The sequence below is a fragment of the Linepithema humile genome, chromosome 6 (genome assembly GCF_040581485.1).
Source record: "Linepithema humile isolate Giens D197 chromosome 6, Lhum_UNIL_v1.0, whole genome shotgun sequence".
In the NCBI taxonomy this organism is placed as follows: Eukaryota; Metazoa; Arthropoda; class Insecta; order Hymenoptera; family Formicidae; genus Linepithema; species Linepithema humile.
Genome location: NC_090133.1, coordinates 15145381 through 15168280, shown reverse-complemented (window position 1 = coordinate 15168280; position 22900 = coordinate 15145381). Strand labels below are relative to the sequence as shown.

The following is a 22900-nucleotide window of genomic DNA, read 5'->3' as shown; positions in this document are numbered from 1 at the left end:
CCGAGTGTGGCGGGATTCCGTAACTATCGAAATATGTGCCGGTACCATGCTCGTCGATGTAAAAGGCGACCCAGTGTCTTCCGGGGCGGTCATGTTCGTCTGTATTAGCGACAATGGCTGTCGACCTCGTCCACACCCTCGGTAGTCTGTCGGCAGGATAGACTCCCGCATATCTGACATTGAGACGATGCAACGCGTGTAAGATTTCCAACGAATTCATTTGTCGCGTAACAAGACGGTGCTCGCGTGTGAGGAATTATTTGTATAGTAGAGTCGCAGGGGTTTACCTCCTTACGCAAAGAGTAGACGTTCTCGAATGATTGTGTGTTAACGGGGATGGTTTGTTGAGCGTAGCTATCGGTAGGATATTCTTCTTCTTTCTTTACGTACGGTGTATCTTTTGCAATGTAATAAAGTGATTGATTCTTCTCTTCTTCTTCTTCTTCCGTAGCGTTACGCCACGCTTTGATATTGCGAATTATATCAAGATTTTTATTCTTTTTCATAAAAACAGCACTGTCGGTTTTTTCGCTTACGCTCCAATTCTCATGAGAAAGATCATCGCAGCTCGAAACGATGCTACACTCGCTGCTAGTGTTTTGAGTGACTATCCAGCGTTTCAATTTGCAAGCGTTGCGTAACGCGCAAAGAAATTTGTCTGTAGAGCAAAATCGAAAGCCGTGGTGAGAGCACCGATGTCCGCTCTCTTTGACTTCTGGTAAATTTTTAAATGCCGGAGAAATTCCTTCTAGATTATATACGTTTCTGGAAAGTAGACGCCTCAGATAGTGTGCCTTTTCCTGCCCCCTGCTATAGATGTAGCGCGCTCGACGTGTTATTTCACGTAGTTGTATTACGAAACATTTAAAATCAGTTTCACCATCGAACCACTCGATACCGTGATAATTTCGCGAAAGCCAGTTGTTTTCTCGTCTCGATTTATCGGGTAAATCGTCGAAGGGATAGGGAGGCGTCATAATCCAGTGTCCGATGATTGGTGAGTTAATCGCAACGACAGCTACTTCTTTCGGAATAAACTTCTCGGCGGCATCGCGGAAACCCTGTATATCAATGACTATATCCATAGTTATGTCCAAGTACTCACTCTTTATTTTCAAACGAAGCGACGACGTTCGTGTCTCGAACAGGACTGAATCTGTTTCCGCTGCTTCACACGCCATTTAAGAAAACAGACGTGAGGGAAAAATGTGTGTAGTAGTAGTGGTGGGAGGCGGGGGTTTGGCGTTATAAAAGTCTAACCGGCAAAATCGACGATAACTTGTCGAGAGGAGTCTATTTCTAGAATGTTATCGAACTCTGCGTAAACGATACAATTAACGGTCGCGGTAAGCGCCTTTTCAAATTTCACTTCTAATCGCAAACTACCATGTTTCACGAGATTCCAATGTCCGGCGCAATGAGCGGACAAGTCGGGGGTAAGATCAAAAGCGAAAAGAGTGTAGCCCTGGCCATAATCCTCTCTACTTATAGAATTTCCCTCGTTCAAGAAGTGAATGCCGGTTCCCGAGAAGAGCGTGTGGTAGGCTTCGACGTAAAGGCCTTCGTCTTTCGAGAAGTTCGGTTGTAACGGTCTACTGGGAATTTGCATACCATCGGCATACAGAGAAAAGAAATTTATACCGTAGTTTTTGAAATTAAACGGATTCAGTTTTCTATCACCATTAAACGCTCTGTTATCGACAAAACCGACTATTACACGTTTTGGCAGTTGTCCGAGTATTACATTATCTATCGATTCCCCTATGAGTCCAGCGTGAATCGTAAATGTTTTAACCTCGACTTTTGTGAGAGGATATTTGGCGGTGGTTTTACTCAACATTCTCGCATGCGAGAGTAACACACCAGGGCTTATCTTTGCTCTTCTAACGAGCAGACTAGCGTCTAGAAGGCGTATTTTTGACAGTGAATTAGATTCCATAAGGCAAAACGAATCTTTCGAGCGAACGAGCCTCATTCTAACTTCCACCCCGTTGATTAAGAATTTATCCTGATTGAAAACGTCGCAGTGAAGATGGCCTATGAGATCTAGCGCCTATTCGTCTCGAATGTAACGCGAGCGTCTCACGAGAGCCTGATTTGGGGTTTGCGACTCTAGGAGGGCGTCCATTAAACCTGGGGTATCCATATCCCACAGACAGCAGGTCAGATGGGAGTTTTTTGCGGGTGAAGAATAATTTAATAACGCCTCGATGTAAGCCCGATACGCGTAAGCGTTGTTTGGGGGCGACACGAGTTTTTGATTGAAATATATGTCGATTTGGTTGAACATAGAATGCAGTAAATGATTTACAGGGCCTACTTTGAATTCGGGAGTGCCAACGGCGGTACCACCTCCTGCTAGGGGGGAAGATTCTACGCGTACGCGAAGGCTCAGCATGGTGTGCGTGAGATCTAGATAATCTTCTCCATGACCGGGTATGGCGAATTCTATAGGCGCGTCGTCCGCGAGCGACGTTACGGGTTTGTAATAAATCCATTGCGAACTCTCGATGCTGGTTTGTGTGAGTGGTAAAGAAAAGAGATCGAGTTCACTTTTTAAACACTCGTTTGAATGTGTATGAAGAAAGGACATGCTCCGTAAATTCCTAATTCACGCACTGATTAAGAGAATATGTCGGCTACACTACGTTTCTTGACTCGACGACGCCTCGTGGTGCCGGATGGCTTTTTGCTGTTGGTCTTTCTAGCCGCTGTGCGAATTTTCTTTTTTTTCTTCGTGATTTTCTTTCGCACGCTGCTATTTTTCGACGATTTCTTTTTGCTCGTCTGACGATGAGGACGACGACACTTGGGAACCGCGATGCGTCTTTCGTGACTGAAAAAAGGAAACTGAAGCGCGGCTGTTTTCGCTGATACTTTATAACCTGTACCCTTCATCAAGCTAGTTATTTTTTCTTGGGCTTTTCTTTTGAGATTTCCACTCGATTCCTTGAAACGAGATTTGACCGCCTCCTTGAACGGTGTATTATTTTCAACATCCTCCATCACGCTAATGCCGGCGCGTAAAGCTTCTTTACCAACCGCTCGTACACCTTTACTCAGATAAGGAAGCGCTCTCCTGAATAATCCTCCGAGAAAACTACCGATTCCGTGTCCTCGTTGATAGGGTGCTCCGACGAAAACTCGTGTGATTCCTTCACTCCGACCTCCGTTTTGTATATCGTAATATTCATGGTCCTCCGGTCTAGTCATAGCGTGCGGCTTTTCTGACTGATTTTTTCTTACTGGAAACGTCTAAAGTGCAACGTCACCGTCAGCGTTCCCGATTGGAATGGTATTCTTTTTCCGAATTGATCTTTTATATCTATTTCAATCCTACGAAAATACGTTTGTCGTAATGGTATATAATGCGGGACGGAGAAATGTTTCACTTGATTCGCTCCGTACGTGTAATAATGACCGTAATGCTGCAGCTCGACCGGTACTATTCGAAGAAGTGGAGTTTGCACATCGCCGGTTATATAAGGTTCACAAATATCACAATAAACAAAGAGTTTATCGGGAATACCGCGCAGCAATCCGTGCGGTTCGAGAGTATAGAAATTTCCAGCGCGTCCTCTTTGTTCTCTTTTAAACCCGAGTTTGATAAAAGGTGCTGTAAAAATATCTTTGGAATTAGGATTAGTTGCAGTAAGTGTTGTATAGAATTCGATTTCACTAGTCGTTAGGGCCCCACCGCAACCGAGTATTCGTAGAAGATTATCGGAAACGTTCATATGATGAACCAGATTGCATTTATTTTCATCGCATGTAATCTCGAACAAGATTTTACCACCACTAGCGTCTTCTAGTGTCAAATTAATATGCGAATTCGCATTTTTGCACGCCGAATTAATAGCGGAGATAAGTTCCTCGATATTTTTGTAAATACCATTCGGTATTACTCCTTGCGTCGACGTTAACGTCGTCCCGCCTTTCCTCGTCTCGCGACCATTTTCAATATCGACGAATCTAATGACATTTTCACCGTGATTTATGTGTAAAAAAGTAGTGGGAAATTGGATCTCGTTAAACGCGACTTCCCATTCGCCGTGTAAGTGTATAGGATGGGGTAATTCTGTAATGAAGGAAGTGGTTGCATTGTCCGGAAAATAGCGCATACTACTATTGCTGGGAAGAATCAAGAGAAATTGATCCGTCCTCATTTCGAACAAGCGGGGTTAAACTCGAAGCAGGAATCCAAGAATCAAACTTGCTGAGATAACCACGCCAACTAACCAGCACCTGTTTATTATTACCGCGACCCCGACTTCTTATCACACGATCGACGATAAACTCCTCCTCCTGCAAGTTTTTCTCAACCCGAGCCAATTCTTGTTCGTAAAAAATACCGTCTATGACTTCTCCCGCTAAATCGCTCAGCTCGTACACACGTGGTTTTCGCCAATCGAGTATACGGTGAATTCGAAATATCTCCTTGCTCCACCGTGCCTCGTATCCTTTCTCGAAGACGACTTTTGCTCTACTGATACGAACGAGATCACCGACGTGGTATTTAGCCTTTCGACGTTTCTCGTTCGCTTCGTCGTCGTTGCTCCTCCATTGGCGCGTTATATTTTCACGTGCGATACGTGCATTTTCTCTCGTAACGACATACGGTTGCATTCTGGTGCTCGAATGACGGGTGTGATTATAGGCGTTTACGATATTTTGCAAAACATCGATGTAGCGTCGCGTATTTTTATGCGTAAAATAACGCCACATTCGTTCTTTCAACGTTCTGTTGAAGCGCTCGACGATGGCGGCTTTGACATCCGGATTGCGGGCTACACGAAAACAAATGTCATTTTCTTCCAAAAGCTTTTGTAGCGGTCGCCCGACAAATTCTTTACCCTTGTCCGTTTGTAGGTATACGGGTACGCGTCCGTTACTTCTCGAGAGCACACACTGGAAAGCTCCCATTACGGAATTACTCGTCTTGTCGCGCAATGGTTCTACCCAGACGTATTTACTAAGTACATCGATAATCACGAGTAAATACGCATATCCGTCGTTGTAACTTTTGAGATTTCGGAGTTCGATCAAATCAGCCTCCCACAGATCGTCGATATTCGTTACGTTGTAATGCATTCGTGGAAATTTCCGTCGCAATGGACGATGCAGTGTGTACGCATCTTGCGCTTCGAGCCATCGCGCGACATTGTTACGGGATAAATTCGCCGCGCGAAACAGATTATGAACAGCCGAATAACCGGCATAATGCGCGGGATCATAGTACAATTTTTCAAGACCCGTCATTCCAATTTATTCCAATCGAGCAGGCGTCTCGCTACCGGAGAATCCGTGTTTTTCTTAGGAGTGGAACTCGCCGTAGGACCGCTAAGTTTCGCAATATTTTGCGAAGAACCGACTGCTAATAATTTTTTATTTCTCACTAGTGTGGAGGGAATGTTCAAGTCGTGAAGTAACCGCGCGAACTGAACTCTTCCCACGGCTTTCACGGTTTTTCTATCGCGCATCGCCTCGTTTATCAGGTCTGAGATATTTGAATCTTTTACGACGTTACCGTCTATAGTCACGACTCCTTGCTCATCCCAGCTAATTCTACTTGACGATGTTTTATCGAGTAGGTGTTTCGTTAGTAAGCGAGCTTCGGCACGGTAAGATTTCGGTACGCTTTCCACTATTCTTCCGACGCTTTTCATCACCTCGAGACTTGTGTCGTGTTCTTTCGGGAAGCTTCTCGTACGACTAGAGTCCGGAACGAATGAGCCCGTGAGATCGTGCGCCGGTACTCCTTCACGTGTGTCCAACGCATTTTCGTCTTTTTCTTCTTCTTCTTCTTCCTCGGCGTTACGCGTGTCGTCCTCTTGATTTCGTCGTCCTCGTGCTACTCGTACAAAGTGAAGATATCGCCAAAGAACCTCTTTGTACATCTTCCATCTCTCGGCTTCATCCTTCGGATAGGGTGAATTAAGAATTCGACTCAACTCCGCATCGAGTCTGGATAAAGGGGTCCCGGGAGTTCGCACGGAATTATTATTATTAGCGCTTTCGTTGTTCCCCGATGTGTTTTCCACCAGAGGTACACCGTCGGTAGTCGGCTGCGGATGATGTAATTGACGCTGCATTCTCTCGAGATTTTCCGTAGAAATTAAAACCATTTTTTTCGCTCTTTCCATAACGCTCAATATTATTTTCTCTCTTGTGTTTTAATCCGTCGCCCTGTCTATAATTCGCGAAAATAAGGCTTCTAATAAAGGAACGATGATATAGGATAAGAATCCACCTCGTTGTACCAATAGCTTTCTTTTATTCTTCCAATTCCCACGCTTTGACGCGATACGACGCAGCGCCGTTTTGTATTTGCTCAGACGATTTTTTTCGCGTCGTTTGAGCGCAACGTTACCATTGAGTGTGTTGAAAACGCATTCGCAAATACAGCGAATAAATTTTTCATTCGCGGTTCGCAGGAAGGAGGTGCGTTGATTTTTGTTCAGATGACACAATGCCTCTAGAAGACAAACGTTTCTCTTTCCGATCGAACGTTTAGCGGTTTTCGTTGCACTGTCTGACGCTGCTACCGCTTCTTTCATCGTGTGAAAGTCTCTCGCAACTGACGTCACGCGAACGCAAGTACATACTTTTTATACGCTTGAGAATGATCTGCGCGGTACGTAGACGTAATGCAACGCATCGTCGGGAAAGATGTTTGTCCGAAATCGATATTTGTCCGGAGTCGATTGTTTCAGATCGAGTAATAAATATCCGTGAGGGCGTGAGGTTGCGTCAAAGTATGCTTCTTCTAGAAACTTTGGGTCATGGGGGTACACTTGTCGCGCGAGATGGCGAATTTGAGCGCGATCGCGCGGGTTCTTGAAGACGGTTATGTAGTTAGAATTAAGAGATATGTCGCGCTGTCCGCGTCCCTGGTGAAATAGATTTTGCGTGATGAGTATAACACTGAGATTCTTATGATGACTACCCTTTGTAAAAAGATCCACGATTACGTCGCACGAGGATGATTCTCTCATAAGATCGTCGATTATCACCAATTTTGGTGCGAGAGGATCGCAAGAATAATCGTCCGTTTGCGGTAGCCCTTCGCGAAACTCGATTATATTTCTCTTTATTTTACCCTCCCCTCTTCCATGTCCTCCCACTTTCTCTTTTGTTTTCGCAAACATGTATTGTAGTTGACGATATGCGTCTTGCCATTCGGCGTAATAAAATAAGACTCTTTCAAAAGAAACATCGGCCATTTCGGGTAAATATTTGAGAAAGGATTTTACAAAGACCGTTTTACCACAGCCGGTGGGACCGCTGACAATAGCCGTCCAGGGATGTTTCCAGCGTACGTCCATCTTGTGAAATGAACACCGCTCGTGTCTTCACTAACATAAAAAAAGCCGTGTAACGGTACGATGAAGTAAGCTTACCATCGCGGAAGAGGGCACTCCGCGGCGGAGGTGCGCGCGCGCCAGCGTACTTCGCGGCGGTCTTTTACGAGCTGATTCAGACCGGAGAAGCTGGACAAACGTAAATGCTGAACAAGCGGAATTGCTCGCGTCAGCGCCTGCGCGCGCGGGGGAGTGAGTTCATGAGCTTATGATACTCCCCCACGATGAAAAGCTGCTTTCCACGGAAAGAATTGGGCAAAAATAGTCGTTTTACGTGAATGTATGTGGGGAGAGAGAGAGAGAGAAAAGGGAAAATAAACTTGGAGAAAAATCATTGGAGAATTATTTTTTCAGAATATAAATACAAAGCAAAAACGATATAAAATATAAACAATTTTATTATTTCTTAAATCTTTACATGACTTTTTTCTATAATTTTATCATTTTCTTAGCCTATTCTTATTCTATTTTTACAACACAATTTTTATTTACTTTTTACAAAAAAATTTATAAACTTTACATATATGGGGAAAACATGCGTGTAATTATTTAAATAATAAAATAGAGCGAAGGAACAGCATCGTGAAATAACAATTAGCGTTCGGATAAATATCCATAAGGGACGGAACAACGACTGTCGAGAAATCTACGTTTTAGCAACACGGGTGTGCAAGCTTTCACTTCGTCGCGTGTTATTATTTCGTGAAAGGCTGTACGTCGAATTGCTCTGAAACGTAGATTTATCGAACGCGATTCTACCGTTGCCGACTCCGTCCCTTCCTCCTCCTCCTCTTGACCTTCTCGCTCTTTACGTAATAATAATTCCCTAATACTATTAAAATTAACTAAGCGTGAGTTTTCGAAATTTAGAGTTATGCCCTTTACTTTGCAAACTTCTCGCGTTTGCCCTTCCGCTGTGCGAACCACGTATGCGTAAAATTTCGGACCACCCGATACAAACGCCTCGATATAGCTACCGCGACCATAGCTCTCGAGTTCGTCCGTCATATCGCCTAGGAAATTACCTTTACGCACTTCGTATTCATCGGAGACACCGCTGCTCGCGTAAATACACGAGTCGGTATCGTAATATAAAACGCGACGTTTCAATTTATCTAAATATTCGTATAATACAAGACGCGCCTGTGCCGTCGTGAAAGCCGCTATAACCACGTTAGTAAGAGGCGAGGGTACGTCCAGCTCTTCTCGCAGTCGCCACGAAACATACATCACTTCTTCGTTTACGGGTAATATTTCGATTATCTCATGCTGAGGACTCGTGAGTAAACTCGCTAAACGCTGTTGAGTTTTTACGATCTCGGTATTCGGCAGGTTGGATCGTTGACCAAATTTCCCCCAAAAAGAATTTAAACATAGCTTCGTGACCGAGCGCAAACCAGGATTTTTCGCGATGTTTTGCTTATCGAGAACGACACCCTCGGTTTTCTCGTAGTCGCGAAGATAGTTCTTTAGACACGTCATCCTCACACTCGCTCGGCCATCCGCTGGCTTCTTGTTTCAATTTTAAAAATGTGTTTATATATTCCGTGAATAATCCACCCTGCTGTGTATCGGGATCGTAGCGAGCTGTGGTGTATTGCCAAATCTCACAAACCCTCGTTACGAGATAACCTTTGTCGATGGCTTTGCGCAATTTAAGCGATACCCACGTACCCTCGAATTCTCGCTCGGACGGCTCGTGGGTACATTCTTCGTGTGAAAATGTTTCGCAACAACTGCGACACAACGCGAATAGTAGCTTTCCACGCACGCGATAGGGTAATACGGGGTGAAAGAGATCGCTCGGAGGGAGTACCCTGCAACGCACGAGACCTTCGACGGAATCAAAATTGTAACACGGTCCTATGCCAATTAGAGTCGAGCATTCCTCCGCGACGTACACCGTGGGATGTCCGATCGGGAAAACCCCGGTCTTCAGTACGTACGGGTACAGAGAACACACGTCCACGTAACGTATCTTCTCCGTATCCGTAATCTCGTACCGCGTCACGATGTTCCCCGTACGTCCACCGTAGAACGCATCGCGCGGGTTGAGCGGCTCAATTTCTATCATCGGGTGATTTTGTAAAAATTCACGCATTTCCCTATTTTCCATCATTTCGCGATCAAAGACGCATTCCCACTTCTCTATCACCGAGTACCCCCGTCTTCGAAGACGATACGTTGTTGCGATGGTGCGCTCATAACGCAAATCAATCGTATCGCCGCGTTCGTTGTTTACCGTTAGTTCCCTATCGCGATTAATCTTAAAACATGACGGACATCCGTGCCAAAAACAACCGTGGAATTGCAACACGTGATAGTGTGTTATACCGTTTTCCACCGACTCGTAATAACCATCGACTAGCGTGCCGTCTTGCAGACGATATTCCCGAGTGCGTCCTGCGTGGGTGATGTTATGTCCGAGCTCGCGCTCCTTCCACACCAGCCACTGAAGCGCTTTCCGCGATTGGGTATTCGCGCGTCTGTACCCGCCCGGTAGAATTATTCCAATTTCTCTTTCACGTAAAAAGTTTTTTCTAAAAACCCTCATACACGTGGAAGCGATTGTTGTGCATTCCTCAAACGGACACACGCGACCGCACTTCAAGAAAATCTTTCTGAAAGACATACACGCGCGTCTCAGAATATTCACGTCGTTGCGACAGTAACGCAATATCTCGCATTCAAAATCAAACATAATTCGTACGAATCATTTCCGCGTGCCACGCTAAAAACTTTTCTTGCTCGTTCGTATTCATACTATCGGGTAAATAATATCGAATATCCGGCAACGGACCGACATATGACTGATTATCGTTGGTATTAAATAAATGCGGAAAAATGCCTTTGTCCGAAGTATTTGTCAGGCCAAAAGCCTTCGGTAACTCCGATAAACGCATTGGCATATAATTAATACTATCGATAAATTTCGTATGTCCCACTGTTAGTACTACAATTTTCGTCCCGTTTAAGATTACCCGCGGTTCTAAGGCGGTTCCGCTCTCAACAATATAGCGTAAGATAAATTGCGCATCGAATGCTTTCGCGTTATGAGCTATACAAATTATGTGTTTAAAATATTTAGTCGGACGTGTCGCGAAATCTACAAACTCCTTTACAGGATCACGACGAATTATGTATTCACGAATACCGCACCACCGACAGCGCACCGAAGTATCCTCAATCTCGGCACACGTTTCGCAAATCTGCTGCGCGACGCAAAGTGTAGGTACGTGAATATTTACACTCGCGGTACCTTGAAGCGTGTCATCCTGTCGCGTCTCGAAATCGTAAAACACGAATGCGACGCGACTTTCTGTTTTAAGTACGCACTCACCCGCGTTTTGTTGTTGCTCTCCTCCCTCTCCCAAAATGTGCTCCGTGTCGTTAGTACGGAAATTAGCTTTGTGAGGGAGAGGAAGCATGTGACAAAGATGATTCAACGGCTGGGCAGAACGACACGTTGAACAGTAAGTCACGCCGCATTCGTGTTGTCTATTACGCTCGATTAAACGACCGCATTCTTCGCAAAAACATACGGTGTTGCAAACGCTACGAGACGATTGCCCATCGTATGATTTTTGCGCACGATGATGCTCAAGACACGCGTGATTGAAAAATTCGCGATTACAATTTTCGCAATGAATACGCTCCGCGTCGAATCGCTCGCACGAAGGTACCGCGTAACACCGAGGGCATTTATTTGAGCATCGGTGTCCCCTTACATCGCTGCGGTAACCGACGTTACATGGTACACAATAACCTCGGCTACCCGCGGCGGCTCTTAAATTTAAAATAACGCTGTAATGTCGTAATTCAGCGTGATGTAATATGTTTAAACTCGCGACCGGTTCGCGATGTAGTGAGGCTAGTATCGCATTTCCATCAAATAAGACTTTACCCCCGTGACCAAAAGTTTCCGCGCTATAAACCATTATCGCGATGTTTTCCGCGGCTAAATATTGCTGAAAATGCTCGATTTCGCGAATACCGCAACCCTCTTCTGGAATTGTAATACCGACTTTCCTCGTTAAATCACGTGCCAACTCACGTTGTAACGAGGAATGACGGTATCTCACGGCGTTCCATCTTTCTTGTAGGCTACCCGTACGTAAATTACCACGTTCATTGTAAATTTGCGCCGTTACGAGTGCGCGAGGAAAACATAAGTTATCCGAGTTGGATATCGTTAAAATCGAGCGTTTACCAGCGATATCAAGCGCATTACCCGCACGATCCGTAGGAGGAGTGACACGGTAAACGTGGATATTGAATTCTTGCGCTACGTTCAAGCCCCCGGAGCTTTGAGCTAACGAACTCACGAGGTTCCAGATATTCTCGTGAGTCAAATCACGAGATGGTCGGAACGAAATACCCACGGGCCCGTGTGAAAGATTCGGGGAATCGAAACTAAGTCCGATGTAATCACCGGGAACACAGGAAAGTACCGCGTACGCGTGAAGCTCGCGAAACGCGTTTTCTAACCACGCGTAAACCTCCTCCGCCTCTGGTAATGATTGAAGGCGAAAACCAGCCTCTCTCCCTACTACACCGAAATTTCTAAACTCACGCACGTTTTCCCTTATTAAATCTAAATAATTAAAATTATCCCCGTTATGATTCGCGATCTGTTCCGGCGCACCAACCTGATTCTCCGGAAACAACGCTTCCTTATCCTCTTCTCTCTCCAGTCTCCCCTCCCCACGAACTCCTATCTCGTTGTCGTCGGTTTCTTCGGCTTGATTTTCCGCCGACTGCTGCTGCTGCTGCGTGTTTTCTTCCATTCCTCCCCCTCCTCCACCAAACTGAACTGAAAAAATCGAAAACAAACGAATTAGTTTATCTTTAAAATTATTGTTTTTACACTTCCATACTCGAATTTTACGTGTTGTTAAAATTAAAAATAGTAATACATTTCATATTAAATTCTCTCACCTTTATACAGGATTATTCCCTTTCTTGTTCACCGTTGATCGTGTTGATCATTGATCACTAATATTCCGGCGAGTAAGAAATTTCCGGGAAAACAATTCCTAAAAATTTCGTCCGGTTAGAATAAAGGTATTCGAGTATGAAAAAGCGTTATCTATGCAAAAATGTATAATTGTATTTACCTCTTTCCCTCAAAAGTTCCTCTAGAGTCCGTTCTTCCGTTCCACTCAGCTCCTCCCCCATATCTTCCTCTTGTACCTCATTATCATCATCATCCTCATCCTCCTCCTCCTCCGAATCTTCTATTATTATTGTATTTTCACCTTCTTGGTTAAACTCTAAAAAATTCACCATTGTTTTTTAGCGGATAAAAAATTTTTATCCATTTTTTTACTGCGATAAATTTCTCATTACTCACCTGGTGAAAAAATCTCTTCCTCGTCAAATGAACTCACTTCGTGAGTTCCAACTTCTTCTTCCTCGCTCTCGCTATCCAAGTTAACGAGAGGTGGCTCAGGTGTGAGCTCGATACGTGCACACCCTAAAAACATTTAATATTTCATTATTTTAAAAAAATTTACCAATATGAAATGCTTATTTTTCATAAAAGAATGTGTGATAAGACTCACGTGAGGGTCCGGCTTCGGGTGAAGTATCAGCCCGTCGCCTTATTCCGTGAGGAGGAGTATACTCTTCAGGACGTGCAATACGTTGCACTCCTCTCACCCCCGCGATCCTGCGAGGCGATACGTTCCGATGTTGTACTCCTAAAAGATTTTACTCTTTTAATTTTTGAAAATTATATATACATATATATATAATAAAAATTGGAATATAAACTCACCGTTTTCACTCGCTTCCGAAATCGATCGATGAAAATAAAATAATAGAAAAGCTATATGCCTACCCGCATCCTCCACTTCTTCATCACCGAAAATACTTCTCATTTCGATAATTTCACCCGCGTAGATTACAAGTCTCTGATAGGAGGCAAAATGCCCCAAGCGAAATAGCACCGCTAGTACTGCACTAGGACACACCCCCGCAAATTTCGCAAACACTTCAAAATTTTTTTCATCGTTGTCTGATAACAGCGATAAATATCTGCTCACATCGAGTCCGCACAAAGCGCGTGACAGTAGTAAGCATGTCTCGACGGTTTTTCTTAAATTCTCAACCATTTTCGCGTACTCAAGATAATCTCGCCCGAATTCACGATACGAAGAAACACGACGCGTGTTGTCCACTACACTGAGAATTTTGAAATGCGATTTTTCTCCGTCTCAAACCTCCTATTTATACCTTCAGTCGGATCAAAAAAATCAATCGGTTTCAAGTTGTACATCTTTCACAAAGATTTCCGCACATTGGCGGCAACTTTACAAGGTGTATATTACTTTAGTGTTCGAAGGGTTTATCAGACAAAAAATACCCTTCGGACGATGTCGATATTCTTTTCCTATAACTTTTTACAATTTAATTGAGAGTTAGTACGTGAGCAAAACTTAATTTCGAAAACTCACAGTAATAAACTTTCACGTGTAATATAAAAAGGTTTACATTTGCTTACCCTATTGTAAATTGCTTCTTTTTTTAACGGTACGGATATTTCCGATCTTTTTTTTGTCTAACCCTTTAGATTCTATATGTTTAAAATGTAATTTTTCCAGGGTCCAAGTGTAAATAAATAGTTTTATCGGATTGGAGATTTATAGTTTTAGAGCTTTTTAGGATGAAAGCTCGTAAAAATTCCGTTGACTGCAATATTTTAATTTTTTCTCATTCCTCAGTCCTCAGTTTCTCTTCCTTTTGTACCCTTTGATTTTTTTCCGAATAATTGTAATGCGAGACTGTGCAGGATGTAACAGCGCACGAAACGATGTCCTTACTCCTTCTTTTATCAACGGTCGTTTTTAAGAGAGTTCGAGAAAATGTAGAAGCAATAAACATCGTATCCAATCAGATGACTCAAAATTTTTATGCGCACGCATTTTCCCACTACTTTTCCGATTTTCTACTCCATGCGATTGGGAAAATTTTAATCATTCGTTTTCTGACATTCGAACGTGCGGGTTCAGCAGCAGCAGCAACAGCAGTAACAACAGCAGCAACAATAAAGAAGATACAGCATTTTTGTATTTCATTTTGTGTCTACGTGAAAACTAGTATCATGAGTAAACGCAAAGAAATTTTAAATTCTGAACATCACGAAGTGCGCGGTGACGTTTCCGGAGCAAGATACTTCAATGGAGAAAAATTTGAGCAAAATTATATGATGTTAGCCAACACCACTTACGGACTCAATTCCTCATATACGAAAAAAATTCATGTTGGGTTGCAAACTTCAATCAACGATGACGAGTTTGATTTCCAACCCGCTGTTAAATTTACTTCCAAGGAAGAGGGTATTTGCTTCAACATGGTGGAGTGGCAGCAATTTCAAGAAAACATGGCACTTATGACTGATTATTTAAATAGAAATAGTGTTAAGTCTAACTCTATTATTATCAAGAAGATAATTATAAATTTCACCACCACCTATGGAGCAAAAGCCCTGCTATTGAAATATCAGGAGCAAGAAGAGCCTTCTTCGGGAAGTAACTTGGCTGCAGAAGAAATCATCCATACTCCGAAGAAACCACGAACATATTCCTACGCAATAGCAATGCAAAAGACTACTTTTCTCGGACTGGAAAACTTACTCGATTGCGTAAACGCTAATTTAAATCAGTTAAATATAATCGCAAACAGTGTTAATGATTGCTCTAAATATCTTATTAATGAAATACAGGTAAATTTACCCAACAAGAACTTCATCGAAAGTAACATTGTAAAACACACTATAAACACTAATTGTCACAATATTCAACATAATGTACGTTTGCAACTAAAAGATTTAACATTTCTCGATACGTACTTTGAAATAATATTTTTAGAATTAATTGCACTTTACTTCAATCAAATTGTACGGATAATCAAGTTGCAGCGAAAATTGTAATCTATACGAACGTACATTTTTCTTGCATATATGGATTTGTTTATGACTCTCTGAATACTCTCCAAATAAATAAAATATTTTTGTCTATAACGTTCGACCATGTACTTTTAAGAAAAATTGTTGCAAATAAACATATTTTTGTATTCCATTTCTTGCATTTGTTTCCTTTCCTTTTCGCATGTTCCTGCACGCTCCACTTGCCATCGTCAATTCTTACAGCACGTTCAATCTGCGAAAACGGGTGGCTGACGCTCACCCCGTTCACGCAATATCGCGCGCTCGACCCCTTAACCATCACACCAAATATCAAACTAAAAGTCGCATGATCATTTGTCGCTGCGACGTCATTCTTTTGTTCGCTATACGTGCCAGAGAGTCCGGGGTACCTCATATAGACGCGGTCCCAGTATAAATGCGCCCCTTCCCTTCGCAGACTAGAGGCGACTGTGTGACGTCGTTTGTTTACATGTCCCATACCTGCCAGAGAGTCCGGGGTACCTCATATAGACGCGGCCCCAGCACATATACATCCCTTTCCTTCGCAGACTAGAGGCGACTGTGTGATGTCGTTTGTTTACATGCTCCATACCTGCCAGAGAGTCCGGGGTACCTCGTATAGACGCGGCCCCAACATATATACATCCCTTCCCTTCGCAGACTAGAGGCGACTGTGTGACGTCGTTTGTTTACATGCTCCATACCTGCCAGAGAGTCCGGGGTACATCATATAGACGCGGTCCCAGCATATATACATCCCTTCCCTGCCAGGTCCCATAGCCATAAATACGACACACCATTTTACTATCATTAGATGTATAGGTAGCCCAGCAGACTAGGACCAGGACTAGAAATCCAGCGATCCAGGTTCGAACCCAGCTTGAATTTTCTCAATTCCGAAAAATAAAAATCACTTGTCAACAGCCGCCATCTTGTCAACAGCCGCCATCTTGTAGACGTCCACCATGTTGGACCCACTGCCGCCATCTTTTCCCCCTCCCCTCCCTGTGACGTCATTTGTTTTGACGCCAGACCAAATGTAGGTCAGTGGGTCAAATATGGGGTAGGTGGTGGGGGTTTGTTGTGACGCCCCATACCTGCCATATACTACTGACAATTTAGAAACTAAAATAGACACCGATGGTAATTCTCGCGTTATTCTCGGAACGACTAAGCAATCGAGATTTAGCTTGTATTCTGAGACTCGCGATTTTAACTGTACTTGACAACCGTGTTTAATTGTACAATTCATATCGCCCAAACCGTTAATGGATTCGTGAACATTGTTTAATTTTAAGCCAAGTTTTTTACATGCGGCCAAAGTTATGAAATTAGTTTCGCTCGCGCTATCCAATAGAACTCTTAATTGACAATTGTAATTATTACTTCCCTTAGCGTTTACTATTGCTGTTGACATCAGGACGTGCTTCCGCCTCGTTTCTCCCCGCGCATGATGCACCGACAGTCCGCTCGATGCTTGGGCAGAAGATGCCGCTGCCTCTCGCATTGACTCCGTCGATGAATTCGCATTCCTTGTTGTTTCCACAGGAGCATTGATTGACCCTTTCCTCAAATTTTTTATTGAGTTGGCTGCTTCCCTTGATTGATGACACAAGGTATTGTGTCGTCCTCCGCATTCTCGACACGAGCCTGACTTGCAATTCGCCACGAAATGATCATTGCGAAGACAATTGATGCACAGCTTTAGGCGCATAATTGTCTGAATTCTATCTTCAACCGATGAATTCAAAAATTGGTCGCAGCAATAAATAAGATGCTGGCCTTGGCACAAGTAACATCGTCCTCCTTGAACGTTAGTCGATAACAATGTTTTTATTTGCGATTTCGAAGAAAACGACTGCTTCTGTTTACCGTCATGTCTTTCGTAATTGAATTTTATCTTATTCGTGCTATCTCCCGAATTTTCACTCAGAGATACGCGTTCCAAAACTTAACATCGGCGTTGCAGAAATTCTAATATTGCGTTTGTCGATAAATTTTCTAGATTTTCGGCGTGTTCCTCCCAACGTCTCCTCGTGACGCTATCCAAATTTTTCTCGATCAAATAAATAATCAATTCTCCCCAAGATTCCGTGGGACTCTTCATCGAGTTTAAGACTCGTAAATGTCTTTGAACGTGATCCACAAGTTCCCGAATCGCTCCCGCTGACTCTCGATGCACTCGCGGTAGCTCGAACAGACATTGAACGTGTCGCTTGCGAATAGCCTTCTCGTCTTCGTAACGTTTTTTCACCAATTCCCACGCGATCGCGTAATTCTGATCCGATATCTCGATCGACTCGATCACCCGTGCAGCTGGACCGCTTAATGAGCCTACCAGATATTGATGCTTTTGCACATTCGACAAATCGCTGTCGTGGATTAGTGTTTTAAATGTGTCGGCATACCTTTTCCATTCCTCGATGTTTCCGTTGAATGTCGGTAGTTTGATAATCGGCAGCTTTACTTGCGATTCTCGCGGCGTTCCGGATTGTGAGCTCAACCGGTCGAGCATCTGACCCTGCTGCTCTATTATCCGCTGCAACATATCGTTGCCGTTGCAGTCGTTTGAACGCTCAGATAGACGTTGCATGAGCATTACTTGCTGCTCCAAAACTTGAGCCAGCGTAACATTGCCCATTTGACCTTCGTCATTATTAATTGTTACTGGGGATGATGGTTTTAATTTTTCGAGGCATTGCAATAACGATGCTCTTATCGCAAAGTATCGATCGTCGAACTCTGTCTCTTCCGACGCATCTCGATGTTCGTATTCTTCGTCGGATACCACATTCAGTAATTGTTGCGAGATGGCCTGAAATTTAACGCATGCCTCTTCCAAGGCTTGAATACGTGACTCAATTTCTTCCTTCGTGGTAGTATTCAAATCTTCGCTTACTCTATTCACGAAATTTCTTGTCGCTGTTAGCTTTGCCTTAATTGCTCCTCTTTGCCTTCTCAATTGTTCGACACTCATTCTGCTTGCTAATTATTGTACCTTTTTTCACGCTAATAGCCTGCCTATAGCCGTTGAACTTGAATCTTTAAATTGTCTTTGTAACGATAAACACAAACAACGTTGCCGTTAACCGATACAGCTAATTGAACGTACTGACCGATTGCATGCACGACTCAGTTTCGAATTGATTAAAATGCTGATTTAGTTCTCGAACCCGCCCGGACCGAACCAGAAATTGTTTCACCGACTCTTGTACGCGCGGATCCGGCTCGAAGGACCATAAATGTTGGATTTCAGACGAATAGTTTGAGAAATATGTTGGTCGTGGTAAATAAGTAGAACGATGTGATTGATTTTGATCTTACTTTACTTTAACACTTATTACAACTACGTGAATTCCACTATCTGTCTGAATAACTATGTGAATCTGTAAGACTCAAATTGACGCTAATAGAGATCTGATTGACTGTAAGTCTTACAAAAATGACTGCAGTTTTCGATAATCTCTCGCTTTTTATAATGAGACCATCGTTCCCCTCTTGAGGATTTTTCTCAAATTTTAATACGCTTGCGCGACGGCTCAGGCGCTCGCTTCGCAGCTGTATCTGGACCTATGCCCATACGGTTCTATACATATTCTATATAAAAAATAATTATTTATATTGCTTTATATTTTTTTCTTACATATAGTTTAAAAAAAATTAAAGTATTAAGAATTTCCATAAAATTAATATAATAGAAATACAATAGTATAAAAATATAGCTCTTTTTCTTATTAAAATAATATTCTTGAAAACAACAAGCTGATAGAGCAGGAGCTAGTTATAATTGCTCAAATTTTCCTTTTATTATAAAATTACAAAGTTACAGACGTTTCGGCCTAAAGGACGTGGCCATCTTTAGTGTAACAAATTAATATGTCGTCGTTAGTCGGAAAACGTTGACAAGATAGTCAGAATAATTTAGGTAACGCATCCTGTTAATGTGAAAACGAACAAAACGAGTTAAGAACGTTCTCCAAACACGAAAATAACGAACAACAGATTTTTAATAGTAAAAGTAAGATCTCGCATTCTGTTTTTGAAGAAATGTATTCGTTATATCATACCGCATCTTAAATGGTCTATTACAAAACATTTACATCTTTACCATGTAAACTCGCTCAAAAGATTAACGAACATAAACAAAGATGTAACTAACAAAATTATACGATTAGAGTTGAGCGACGCCTCTCTGCTTACGGTACTTAAGAAATGTAGTTTACGACAAATTTAAACAAATCTCTAATACGTTACCGATGAATCTAACTTGCGAATTTTTCACTAGTCAAGAGAGACGAATGTCGAGACTATTATACAAGAATATTAGAGTTCAAGATTGAAAGATCGAGTGGCTTGTTGCTTTGCAGAACAAGGAAAAGAAGTCTAAAAGTCTGTCAATTATTCCTTTTATAAGACAAAAACGGATGATCCTCTTGCTGAAGCATGGGTTTTGTCAAAATCGGATAATTGCATAAAGAAAATGTTACCATAAACATCACACCAGAGAGATTCGAGTTCAGTAATGAGTTTGAAAGAATACACGAAAACTGGTTTCTCAATATTTCAAGTGTTACTATCCCAAAAGAAGTAATTCTGTTATAGCAATTGGGTGATAGATTTAATTTACCTATAACTAACAAAAGACTGATTTCTTTTGAATTTATCAAAAACATAGAAAGGAGCATAGAAAAGTTTGATAAAGAGACTCAGTGTTCTGTGAGGAATAAAGCCGCTTCGATTATTAATAACTTCATTGTCTCTTGTAATAACAATGACTTTCTGGTGGGATCTTGGTTCAAAAGAACAAAAAAATTTGTCAACGAAAACCCAGATATGATCTTTACAAAAGCTGATAAGAGAAACGTCACAGTTGCATTAAATAAAAACGACTATGTAAACAAAATGGAAGATATTCTTTCCGACACAAACCCTTATCAGATAATTGAGAGGGATCCAACCAGAAAGTTAACTGAAAGCGTACGTTCTCTACTTTCAAGATGGAAAGGTAGAGGCTATATTGAAAAACATACATATTTCCATTTATTAAAAACAGACGGGATTTTGCCCAGAGCTTATGGTTTACCAAAGATTCACAAAACGGGTTATCCACTCAGATTGATAGTTTCTTCCATTAACAGTCCTCTATACAATTTAGCTAAATACATACACAAATTACTTTACAATAGTATAAACAAACCAGACAGCCATATAAAAAACAGTTTCAGTTTGGTTAAAAAATTAAACGGAAAACTTATTAATCCAGATATTTGCATCGCCTTTTTAGATGTGGTATCTTTATTTACTAACGTACCTATTGAAAATACAGGTAATAGCATTGAGAAACGGTGGAATCAGATAAGGGGTCATACTTCCACTTAATGAATTGGTTATGGGTATCACTCTAGTCTTAAATTCTACGTTCTTTAGTTTTAACAATAAAATTTACAAACAGATTTTTGGTACACCAATGGGCTCTCCCTTATCCCCCATCATAGCGGACATTATTTTACAAGATCTGGAATGTCAAGCCATGGAACGTTTATCATGCACACTTTCGTTTTATTATAGATATGTTGACGACATCCTTATTGCAGTCCCATATAATTTACTAAATGAAACCACTACGATCTTCAATTCCATACATCCCAGGTTGCAATTCACACTGGAAGTTAGCAGTAATAATCGGATAAATTTTCTCAATGTGTTAATTATAAATGACAACTCAAAGATTATACTGGACATTTTTCACAAAAAAACATACTCGGGAAAATACTTAAATTTTCACTCACACCATCCTTTATCTCATAAAAAAGGTGTCATCTTTGGCATGGTCGATAGTGTCCTATGGCTCTCACATCCACGTTTTCATCAAAAAAATTTTGAAAACATAATAACAATTCTGTTAAACAATAGTTATCCACTAGATTTTATTTTCTCAAATATTAGAAACAGAATTAATTTTCACATACACAAAAATTTTAACAAAAATGACGATAAGAACAACGATAATAATAATAAAAAAAGGAAAATTTTTACGATCCCGTATGTTTAAAATTTATCTAAACAATTTTTTCAATTTTCAAAAATAAATGACTGTATGTTGGCCTTTTCATACAACAACAAATTAAACAAAATCATAAAAACTGGAAAGGACTCTTTAGACAGGATGAACCAGTGTGATATTGTTTATAAGATTTCTTGTCAAGACTGTGACGCCACGTACGTAGGACAGACAAAAAGACAATTACGGACTAGAATAAAAGAACACAGAACGGATATCAATAAAAAATCAGGTTTCCCCTCAGTAATTTCTTGCCACAGAAAGGATTTCAATCATGACTTCAAATGGGACAAAGTTGACATACTAGACAGAGAGTGTTATAGTAAAAGATTAACTTCCGAAATGCTACATATAAAAAGACAGAGTACAGGACTGAATAAACAGGAGGACACGGAATTATTACCTGACACATATCTTCCAATCCTTAAGAAATTCCCCACCCTTTAAAATTTTTCTATAATCTATCCCCTCTCCTTTTTCTTTCCTACATTTTGCCAGTCAAGCCTGGCTCACTGCCGACGCATGTCTTATTTTATTTATTTGATACATATTTCTAACGGATCTCCTAAGGTATATATCTTTTTTGAAACTAATTTATTTTTCGGTTTAGTTTTGTTTTTTCTTTTAATTTTTAACCTTAATTTTAATCTAATTTGTTTTTATTTATTATGTTTTTTTACATTTTCTTAACTGAGTCAATTTCCTTTCCTAAAAAAATTTTTTAGTAATCTCTGACCTATTTCTTTTTCTATTTGCAAGTTAGATGATCTATGGCTTCACAAAAGTTTAATATGAAAAAATGTACTATCCATGTCAAAAAAAAGGTATTTATACATAATTAATTTTCTAAAATCTGTTGTTCGTTATTTTCGTGTTTGGAGAACGTTCTTAACTTTTGTTCGTTTTCACATTAACAGGATGCGTTACCTAAATTATTCTGACTATCTTGTCTACGTTTTCCGACTAACGACGACATATTAATTTGTTACACTGAAGATGGCCACGTCCTTTAGGCCGAAACGTCTGTGACTTTGTAATTTTATAATAAAAGGAAAATTTGAGCAATTATAACTAGCTCCTGCTCTATCAGCTTGTTGTTTTCAAGAATATTATTTTAATATAATAGGTTATAATAATATGACATCTGTTTAAAATATCCATACTAGAACGTAGAAGTTAATATGCAATTTTAAATACAATATTTATACACAATATATACACTATATATACACAAAATCTATACATTTAGTTTTATAGGATTTTATCAAACACAACGTTAATATATAATTGTTTCTTTAAACTATGTATATGTTAGAAATAATATAAGCAGAAATTATTTATTTCAAGTCACAAATAAAAATATAATCTTTTTTCCTAAAATTAACACAATTTTTTTTTTTAATATATCGGTTTCATATAGTCTGCAGTATTTAATTTGTATATAACTATTGAATAAATAGTTTAATTAATGTAGTAAAAATTATTGCAAATATCAGCTTGATTGAATCAAATCAACGGTTTCACATTACAAAAATTATTAAAAGAAAA

At 41.0% G+C, this 22900-nt stretch overlaps 4 protein-coding genes across 4 annotated transcripts; all 4 read right to left on the bottom strand.

The window, feature by feature from the left end:
- Window positions 1-1255: 1255 nt before the first annotated feature.
- LOC137000738 (uncharacterized protein F54H12.2-like) lies at window positions 1256-1975 on the bottom strand. Its single transcript, XM_067358090.1, has one exon. It carries the CDS (start codon window positions 1973-1975, stop codon window positions 1256-1258), a length of 720 nt encoding a protein of 239 aa, XP_067214191.1.
- A 78-nt stretch (window positions 1976-2053) lies between these two features.
- LOC137000737 (uncharacterized) lies at window positions 2054-2593 on the bottom strand. The gene has a single exon (XM_067358089.1). It carries the CDS (start codon window positions 2591-2593, stop codon window positions 2054-2056), a length of 540 nt encoding a protein of 179 aa, XP_067214190.1.
- A 1532-nt stretch (window positions 2594-4125) lies between these two features.
- On the bottom strand, window positions 4126-5259 carry LOC137000736 (uncharacterized). The gene has a single exon (XM_067358088.1). The coding sequence runs from the start codon at window positions 5257-5259 to the stop codon at window positions 4126-4128; it is 1134 nt and encodes a 377-aa protein (XP_067214189.1).
- An 11983-nt stretch (window positions 5260-17242) lies between these two features.
- LOC137000735 (uncharacterized) lies at window positions 17243-18268 on the bottom strand. The gene has a single exon (XM_067358087.1). It carries the CDS (start codon window positions 18266-18268, stop codon window positions 17243-17245), a length of 1026 nt encoding a protein of 341 aa, XP_067214188.1.
- Between the last annotated feature and the right edge of the window lie 4632 nt (window positions 18269-22900).

What these genes read in the sequence shown, in the direction of transcription:
- LOC137000738 (XM_067358090.1), bottom strand. Translation starts at nt 1,975, where the DNA reads ATGAGGCTCGTTCGCTCGAAAGATTCGTTTTGCCTTATGGAATCTAAT.
- LOC137000737 (XM_067358089.1), bottom strand. Translation starts at nt 2,593, where the DNA reads ATGTCCTTTCTTCATACACATTCAAACGAGTGTTTAAAAAGTGAACTC.
- LOC137000736 (XM_067358088.1), bottom strand. Translation starts at nt 5,259, where the DNA reads ATGACGGGTCTTGAAAAATTGTACTATGATCCCGCGCATTATGCCGGT.
- LOC137000735 (XM_067358087.1), bottom strand. Translation starts at nt 18,268, where the DNA reads ATGAGTGTCGAACAATTGAGAAGGCAAAGAGGAGCAATTAAGGCAAAG.